The 10,140-nt window shown below is 40.0% G+C and overlaps 1 protein-coding gene across 1 annotated transcript in view; it reads left to right on the top strand.

Annotated features, from left to right (window-relative positions):
- Positions 1 to 9,934, top strand: part of LOC104515255 (iodotyrosine dehalogenase 1-like) — a gene marked incomplete at its 3' end in the record, with an annotated part of 11,022 nt that extends 1,088 nt beyond the window's left edge. The window contains exon 2 of the mRNA XM_010159164.1: positions 9,740 to 9,934. Coding sequence (XP_010157466.1) covers positions 9,740 to 9,934 — 195 coding nt within the window. The remainder of the gene's footprint in view (positions 1 to 9,739) is intronic.
- Between the last annotated feature and the right edge of the window lie 206 nt (positions 9,935 to 10,140).

The following is a 10,140-nucleotide window of genomic DNA, read 5'->3' as shown; positions in this document are numbered from 1 at the left end:
CCCCCCAAGCAGGTTTCAAAGGCTTTTTGTGGGGTTTTTTTGTCCCACAAGGACACATTCCTCAAGTGTGCTCCCAGGACTCTTGAAACTTACATTGGTTTTTTTCTGCACGTATACCTTTCTCTTTATTTCGCAGAGTTCAGTGTATTTCGAGTTAGTGTTGTGTATCAGCCCCCCAAGCAGGTTTCAAAGGCTTTTTGTGGGGTTTTTTTGTCCCACAAGGACACATTCCTCAAGTGTGCTCCCAGGACTCTTGAAACTTACATTGGTTTTTTTCTGCACGTATACCTTTCTCTTTATTTCGCAGAGTTCAGTGTATTTCGAGTTAGTGTTGTGTATCAGTTTCTGGAAATAGTTGATACTTGTGAGCTTTTAAAACTTTTTTTCCCAAATATACAAAATCTCTTTGAAAGTCAGTTCATATGTTGAACCCTCCTTTGTACAATGTAAAATAGATTCTGTATGAAATTATCCCATATTTTCTTTGTCACTGATGGCTTACTGTTTCAGTTAAAAGGCTGCAAATTAAAATTCCCCTGAGTAGTTCAAGTGATAATCCATGAATTATCAGTGATGTCTTTCACTACAGCTGTTTCTATTCGTTCGAAAAATGTAGATCTTCTAAATAAACAAACCTATTAACTCTTAGCAAGGAGCCTCACTGCCACAGTTCCATATATATAAAATGTCATTCTTTTATGTCTTAGTTGTGTTCCCTTTTATTCAGGTGCTAATTCAAAATTGTACTGCTTTTTAAATTGCTTACAAAAAATGACTAGTAGATAGATATGTTTGTGCTGTAGTTAGGAGATTTATTTATTTCTAAATAAAACTTCTCTCGATGTACCATATAATCCAACATTAAATTAGGCTTAAGTGCTATGTTGTTTTTAACAACAAATAATTATCTTTCCCTTAATACTGTGGTTCAAAACCAACGTCTTTGCAAAACAGGCGTGTCTTTTATCTCCAGAAAATTTAAAATAACTGCATCATGCTTGGGGAAGTTTTTCTTCAGCAAGGGGAAAGCACAGCCTGAGGAGAGGATGTGGCCACGTTGGTAAGGATCTGCTGCTCTGCTGATGCTGTAATTAAGGATCAAAATTTCATAAAATGGTTTGAGTTGGAAGGGACCTTAAAGACTATCTAGTTCCAGCCCCTCTGCCATGGGCAGGGACACCTTCCACTAGACCAGGCTGCTCAAAGCCTTGAAAATGGCCAGGAATGGGGCATCCACAGCTGCTTTGGGCAACTTCTTCCAGTGCCTCACCACCCTCTCCATGAAGAACTTCTTCCTGATATCTAATCTAAACCTCCCCACTTTCAATTTAAACCCATTACCCCTTGTCCTGTCACTACAGGCCCTTGTAAAAAGTCCCCCCCAGCTTCCTTGTAGCCCCTTCAGGTACTGGAAGGCTGCAATAAGGTCTCCCTGGAGCCTTCTCTTCTCCAGGCTGAACAAGCCCAATTCTCTCAGCCTGTCCCCATAGCAGAGGTGCTCCAGCCCTCTGAGCATCTTTGTGGCCTCCTCTGGACTCGCTCCAACACTATACTCACCTTATTGTCAGTGTTAAAATCTTCACTGACTACACTAGATGCTGAAATGCAAACATGGATGTAAACAGATTTTGTGAATAGTAGAGAATATTTTACCTGATGTGCAAATTCTTCTATTTTACCAATGTATCTTACTTTATCAAAAAAAGTTAATTTCTACTTAAATGTCTCAGACTGGGTTGTGTTTAAAGACCAAGTTCCTCTGAGGAGGATTTGAGGTAGGTGAGATGAAGCATTTTTAAGGCCTTGCCTAAAGCTAGTATCTAGGACTGCCATAGGTGAACAAGGTGAATTTTGAACAGCCCCCTGGCAGGAAGGGCAGCTGAAGACCGAGCCTTTGGATACATGTCCATGGCCAAAGTGAGGGCATATTGCCAAGAGAGTGAAGCACTCCGTAAGAGAAGCATTCAACCTACTCGGGCATCATCGGCCCTCTGAACCTTCCCACAAGTGGCACTGCAGGGGTGTTTCTGCAGAGAGGGGCATACCTTTGAGCTGCAAAGTTCAGTGTAATTCACTGAACTGCTTGGACAGGCTCAGTAGAGTCACTTAACGGCAGTGAGGGGCAGAAGTGGGAGGGCCAAGCGCTCCCAAGCTTGTCTGTGTGATGCTTTGGAAGCTGAAGAGAAGGAATTTCTCAGAGCAGCCAGAAACCCAGATCTTTGGATAAGTGCAAAGCATTCACTCAGTCTGTTTGTTTAATGCCACGGCTGGCAGCACTTCAGATTTGTTTGCATACCCATCTGTCCTATAACTTTTTCCTTCATTTGTGAGATCCAGAATGAGAGATGGTTGTGCTGTGGATTGTTAAGCATGGTCTGCACGTGTGTGCCTGGCCATGTCTTGTATTAGGCCATGAGTGATTACCAATTAGATACAGAAGAAAAAGATATTACTTCAGCCTTGTCTTGAACAATTAGTCACAAGGGCTCTCTTCTAGGGCATCTGATCCCCAAATGGTGGTACCTAGTCTCCCACCACTTCAGGTTTGCACAGTTAGAACAGGTTGCCCAGAGAAGCTGTGGATGGCCCATCCCTGGAAGTGTTCAAGGCCAGGCTGGATGAGGCTTTGAGCAACCTGGTCTAGTGGAAGGTGTCCCTGCCCATGGCAGGGGAGTTGGAACTAGATGGTCTTTAAGGTCCTTCCACCCCAAACCATTCTATGATTCTGTGATCTTGCAAAGATAATTTTTGGCATATGATTCAGTCTTTATCCTTTGTTGTAATGAAATAATTGCCCAGTTAATTACTGCAATACACCTGTTAGGCTCAAATTAAGAACAAACATAAGTCACTGTCTTGGTTATATATTCAGATCAATACAATTGATGGATAAGGTAAATACAGACCCAGTTTACAGTGGTGTGCAGGATGAGGATGAATTTTATTTGTATCCTGGTTACACTGGGGATCAGTTGCAGAGATGATTAGCAAGGGCATTTTATTGCTACATATTTAATTGTGGGGACTTTGCTTGGTGATGTACTCTACTTAAGGACTATAAAGCAATGTGCATAAGGTGCAGATCTGCCATCTTGTCTGAAAATGCAGTTGTCATTGCTTGTGATATTTCTTACAATAGACTTCTCCCGCTCAGAAGTATGTGTCCTCTTCCCAAGTTCAAATGTTTACTATATCTTTAAAAAATACTACTGACATGAATGAGGCAGTAGCAGTTTAGTTTTCCAATTCAGTGGCATTTCACGCTTTGTGTCATTTAGGAACACAGGACTTACACGGACATGATCTGTCGTGCTTGTCTCCCTGCTGCTGCACACACCTCCAGCCTTTGTCATCAGCTGAATAAACTTGAAAACTGGACTTTTTGGACCCTGTTTTTCTAACCTTTCTGGAAGACTATTCCAGAACTTCATGCTATGGGTTAATAATCCTTCTCTGCCTTCCCAAACTTAGTTAATGCTAGCCTATACCTATTTTTCCCGTTCTGTCCTCTTGTTAGTTTAAAGGATGCTTTTCCAGCCATGGTGTATACCCTCCTGTAGTTTATACAAAGTGATCAGATTACCTCTCAGGTTTCCTTTTCCTAGGTAAACCAGCAGATCTTCTCTTTATGAATCAGTCATTCCATTCCTCTGAAGATCTTAAGAAAACTTCTGCAACTATATTCCAGTTAGAGGTCATTGTCACAGTATTTTGATGCTGGCTTGTTTCCTCCAGAATCTGCCTCTTCCACTTGATGCTTCTTTTGCGTAAGATCCCTGACCCACTCTTAGGGTTTCCAGGATCAGCCTGCTAACCACTACTAATGTTAGTAGGGCACCCCATTAGCCCCACACTCAGTTCGGGATTGGATTCACTACTGGGATTCTTATAGTGGCAGATTATGTAGCAGTTTGCCAATAATCAGGCAAAAAAACACAGGGTCAGTTGCCCAGCATTTTAATTCCAAAGATCTCAAAATTTCCTTTATATATATTTGGTGTGGTTTAACCCCAGCTGGCAACTAAGCATCATGCAGCCTCTTGATCAGTCCCAACACTCCTGCAGGTGGGATGCAGAGGAGGATCAGAAAAAAAAGATAAAGATAGTTTAATAGGACAACAAGGGAAGATAAGATAAAATAATAATAATAATAATAGTAAAAGAATATACAAACAAGTGATGCACAATACAATTGCTCACCACCCACTGACTGATGCCCTGACAGTTCCCGAGCTGCAGCTGCTGCTCCCCCAGTTTATATACTGAACATGGCTAAGAGGAGGGGAGGGTCAACTCCCTCTAGTTTATATACTGAGTATGACATCATATGGCAAGGAATATCCCTTTGGCCAGTTTGGGTCAGCTGTCCCTGCTACGGTCCCTCCCAGCTTCTTGTGCTGGCAGAGCACAGGAAGGTGAAAAGTGCTTGACAGTATAAGCACAGCTTAGCAACAACCAAAACATCGGTGTGTTATCACATTATTCTCATGGTAAATCCAAAACACAGCACTGTACCAGCTACTAGGATGAAAATTAACTCTATCCCAGCCAAAACCAGGACAACATTTAATTGTTTTCCTATGCATCATATCTTCGTATTGGAAAAGATGATAGGAAGAGGAATTCTATGCTTAGAAAGTAATTCCTTGGAGAAGAAACTGAAAGAGCTGGTTGGAAACCAAATACGTTGGTCTAGACTGAAGTCACTAGTGAGGTGTCTTAGGACCAATTGTTAATATTGTTTTGTGTTATTTGCATACAACCAAGAGTGTACGAGTGAAATTTCTAAATGACGTGGTAAGAATTTTAACCACAAACTGAGGCAATATTTATTACGTGATTTGTAGGCTGATTACACTCTCCCATATGAACTGCTGGAATGAATAAAAACATCATCCTAAAATGTATCCAGAGAGGAATTTCTGATAGAGAAATAGTACTATTAAAATAAGATTTCACTTGGGATATCTGAGCCAAAGTCGTTTCAGATTTGCTTAAAAAGCAGGAACCCTGATGACTATTGCAAACAGAATTGATGGCAATCTTGAGAATGTGGCTAACAAGATAATAGACTGACCAGCAGGATGTCTGTTGTCCATCATATCATAGAATACACAGAGATATAAACAAGACATTTGTAGTATTGTAGAACTGTACAAACAGGAATTAAAGATACAGAGAGCATGCACTAAGCAGCTGGTGCTGATAATGACTTTAGCTTAGCATATGGATAATGTTAACTGTTAAGAATGAATGGTAGGCACACAGTAGAAGAGAAAAAGGAAGAGAGAAATTTATTAAAAAAAAAAAACTGCCAGGAGAGTTTTGGTTCTGTGTGTCAGTTCTCTTTCTTACTTTTGTGTTCTTCTGCCTCAGCCAGTATTTAATTTTGAGTGTGTTAAGTTTTGTTTACAAAACCTAAGCTTCAATATAATAATTTTCACCCTTTTCAATCTCACTGGTTACCTCACCTTTGTCCCATGTCCAGCATCTTTGAAAGTATGCTTCTTTTTTTCACCATGTTAGTATTAAATTAAACCATCTCGGCCACACAGAAGCTTCACTTATTTTCTTTTCTTCTACTTAGATGGAAAAAACCCCAAAAAAAAAAAAAAAAAAAAAAAAAAAAGAAAAAAAAAAGAGAGAGAAAAAAAACCCCACCCACAAACACGAAAACCAACCTACCCACAAAACAAGTGAAAAAACCTCTCAAAATTTAACTTGGTTTGATCTCAGGTAACACTGCAAGTTCTATACTTTCTAATCTTACAAACTCTAGATTTCTGTGCTAACTAATCCTTTTCTTCCATTCTTAGTTGCCTATAGATCATTTAATTGAGATGTTTATTCAGTTAATTACATCTAAGATTAATTTTATACCTCTGATTTAAAGAAATGCCAAATCTCTCTGCTTCCTGATCCCTGAGTTCCTTAATCTGAGTTCTCCCACTTAATTTTTCTTAAGCCCTTATTGTCCCCAAATTTGTTCCCTTAAAAATTGAGAACCACAGAGCATAGACCTGCTTTTCCTTTCATTTAGACAATTAAACTGAATGAACTGATAATCTCAGTTTAGGTGTTCTTTTTATATAACTTCCTCCCCTCTGACTGAAACCAAAGCTGAGATTCATTGTCCCAAGAGAAGAACTGGTTGTTTGATTAAGATATTGGACGCTTCAGCTGGAAGCCTGTTTTCTAATATTATCATAATGTCCTCTTCAGTCTGTACCTTGAAAGCTATCCCTCTGCCATGTACTTCATAATAATGATATGTTTGAGGTAATATGACTCTCTCGTAAAGATGTGGCCTGATCTAGGTATGACCTTGGGGGCTTAGTAGGCTTCACACTGTTCCAATACACAGTGCATCTCAAAGCAACCTTATTTTTCACCATGCTACTTCTTTTAGTTCCTCCAGTTTTTGCTCCCTTTTGACAAACTGCTGAAAAGATTTTAAGGATTTTATAGACTAGTCTTGGTATCTCAGACTCAAAATGGTTGTTGATGGGTTTTCAATAATACTAGAAAAAGAGATGACTAAGGAAGGCTTGGATTTGCTTAGGAGTAGGTGTTAGCCTCCTCCATCAGTGGCTGAATAAAAGGTATGGTGCATTGAATGTACCCTCTTTCCTGTTCTCTGACCTTTGATAAAACCTCATCATAAGAAAGTGAATGGTGAGAGCAGATAAAAACTCTTGAATCCTGGACTTAGTTTAATTTGACTGTTTCTAGGCTGGAAATAGTCTATTTCTATTTCCTAGGACAGTGAGCATTGTAAGCTTGGGAAATGGATAGGGGTGATCACTAAAGCATGTAGTGTGTGTGTGTGTATATATATATATATGTATAGTCTGACTTGAAATTTTCACCAAGACACTAATCCAATACCTACTTTCAGCATAGTTTTCTGATCAGGTTCTGCCTTCTGATACACAATGCACAACCTTGGCTGATTTCAGGAAGTTTTTTGTTATAAGGAAAATATTTCTCCCATTTAGAAACTCCTTTTATGCTAGTGCCCGTGGATAAAATCAAGACGTGCATCATTCTGTGTAACAACCTTGGCTGATTTCAGGAAGTTTTTTGTTATAAGGAAAATATTTCTCCCATTTAGAAACTCCTTTTATGCTAGTGCCCGTGGATAAAATCAAGACGTGCATCATTCTGTGTAACTGCTAAGGCTCACTTCAACAGCCAATACCTTTTTTGTAGTAGCAGTACTCCAATACACAAGATGGGTTTAGAGAGGGAGAATTTATTTTCTTGTAGCAATCAAGACAGACACAGGTGGCTATCCGGCTCCCAAGTCTGTAAACCCTTCAAGAGAAGCTTGTTCAAAGCTTGCATGATTTTCTGTCCTGTCTATATCAACTGCAACCCCCCTGCTCTGCATCACTTTTAAAGCATGTGAAGAAACTCTGCATACAGGATATATACAACTTAAGACGGTAAAGTGATTATGTGCTGGCTAATATACCTAAGAGAGGAAGGGCTAATGAACTACTAGGCTGAGCAGTGGTGTATCAGTCCTAATGTGACACCTTCTGAATTTCTCTACTGGTCACACAGTCCTCAGTCAAATCAAGAAGGGTTGCTGGGTTGCCATATCCCAACTCCCTGTTTTTTCTCTTAGGGTTTTATACATTTTTAGGCCATCCCTTTTTCTCTCAAATCCTTTGCCTGCTAGCCACCACTGCCTCAACTTCTGTCTGTGAAAGGTGTTTTACTTTTCTTTTACCGTTGTTGTTTTTTTTCTTATCTAGTATGGCTTTAGCTTGTGTTTTCACATCTTCACAGCAATTGTTTCAATAAAACTGAACTAAGGTCACTGTACCTGATTACATGTGCCCTGCCCCACAGGCTGAGGGTTACACCTTCTTCCAAACCACCAGGCAGAGGCGCGAGAGGCAGAGATATGCATCTGTGAACTATTCTGCAACCATATGCCCTGTGAATCTAGGAGAGGTTGCATATTGGCTTTTACCAGCTTAACATAGTGGTCCTTGAAAATGGCATCCTATGGTACCATGCCTAGCAGGGAAGGGATGGGAAGGATGCAGAGCTCTATCAGTCTCCCTGCCTGCCTTCCCCAGCTACCCTACCACTCAGACATGTAGGATGTTGAACTCTGGGTCCGCAGCAGAAACACCTCCTGTCAACATCCTAATGCACCACACTACTTGCTGGTGTAAACATAGCCTTTGTAACCTTGTGATACTGCCTTCACTGAGTGTGGAGGAGCAACACAAAAAATGGGGTGTCAATGTTTTTGAAGGAGAAGAGCACCAGAATCCTAGGAAAGGGCAAGTCCTGGTCAACTGTTTGCTATTGAATAGTAAATGATCTACTTTACTAAGTATGAACCACAAAGGGAACACTAGGAAAAGGCATCCTATTCCTTTTTCAGTTTGAGTGTGCAAGATACCCACAAAAAGATTTTTTACAATGGGTCACTGCTTCCCATTATGCTGAAGCTAGGTCCTTGCAGACTATGACTGAGAGTGCTTAACACAGTCATGAAATGCTAAATAAAAGAAACTTTCTGGGTGACTTCCTTGCATGGAAAATGAAAAGTATGTTGTTTGGGGACCAGAATCATTCTGTTTATATTCAACATATGAAACTAGATATATTGCAGCCTCTTGCACATGCTGAGCCACACTTGTGAGTATCTCACTGCTGTTTATACAATGAACAAAGATCAGCCTGGTCTCTAGGGCAACTGCATACTACAAAACCACAAAAATAATTGCTGTTTGAATTTGCACTGGCAATTGCTATGATTCTGGACTAATAGCCTAGTGGCAACTGCAAAAGAACTGGAGTATTTTTTTCATGACTCAGCCCTCTGTAGCAGATTGTTCAATATTGTGGACTAGTGGAAATGCAAAATGTGAATGTCTTTAACTTGCACATCATAGTTGTAAAAAATGCTACTCCTGCTGATTCTGGGAACTCAGAGGAGAAAGAAGATATCTCAGAGACAACAGAAGATGCATTTTCTAGTATAAAAAAACCCCAGAGACAGATTTCAGTAAAATGAGGAACCATTTTGAGTTCTTAAATTAAGAACAAGAAACACAATATCGTACATTTGATATGTTGTTATTCAAAGTATAGATGCCTGTCACCCATTTCCTCTTATGCTGAAAGTATCATGAAACCAAAGAACTTAACCACAAAGTCACATTTGTGCAGAGCCTAGACTTGTAATGCTTCTGCTATGAAACACGAATATGGGAAGAAGCTGATATTCAGCTCTTCAAAAGAAATTTTACACATCTTGGTAGTTAAGTCTTCTCCTTAATTTCAATAATCTGATTGATTTTTTTTTTCTTATTAGACTGCTCAGGAAGGAACATGTTTTCACATTTACTTACTGAGAAAAGTGGGCTGAAAGGTTGGCTATCTTTTCACTGCTCTTTCAGCTTGTAAGCTATTTTTACAGGCAGGCTTGCAGACTGAAGTGGAAAAGACCATAACTTCTTCATGGATTAGACTTGCTACAGCAAGTCAGGACCCATCCTGCCTCTCGGTATTTAAACAAGGTGTTTATTCAGTAGCTGGAGCTATGGATCAATGAACTATGTTAACTGGGACCTCAGACTTTGCCTTTCAAGTGGTCTAGAAGTGCAATGTATGCCAGTGAGGGCTAAAGTGCGTTATGGTGGTGAATGCTGAAGATGTAAACAGTGTCCTCCAGCCAAAAAAATCCCTAACCACTTTTATTTTCTTGCAGAGGTTGATGAAGAGTGGCAAGGACTTGATGAAAACGTTGCCCATGTTCCCTTCTTCGCGGAGCGCTACTCTGAGACTGAAATGATTAAAAGGTCACAGATGTTTTATGAGCTTCTCGATAAGAGGAGGTCTGTCAGGTTTCTCAGTGATGAGCCGGTCCCCAGGGAGGTTATTGATAATGTCATCAGAACAGCAGGTATGGTACTGAGCAGTACAAGGTCTGGAATCAAAAAAGAAAGCCTAACATTGCTGTTCATCTGTGTAAAAGTGATGTGGAAAAGCCAAGGGAATTGGCACATAGCTTCCTTTTTTTATTAGATTCACCTGTGGCCATAATGAATGAATCATACAATCACAGAATTGTTTGGGTTGGAAGAGACCTTAAAGACCATCTCGTTCCAA

The sequence above is a fragment of the Eurypyga helias genome, unplaced genomic scaffold (genome assembly GCF_000690775.1).
Source record: "Eurypyga helias isolate BGI_N326 unplaced genomic scaffold, ASM69077v1 scaffold1789, whole genome shotgun sequence".
Lineage (NCBI taxonomy): Eukaryota > Metazoa > Chordata > Aves > Eurypygiformes > Eurypygidae > Eurypyga > Eurypyga helias.
The sequence above is the reverse complement of the archived record's forward strand: the minus strand, read 5'-3'. Positions and strand labels throughout refer to the sequence as shown.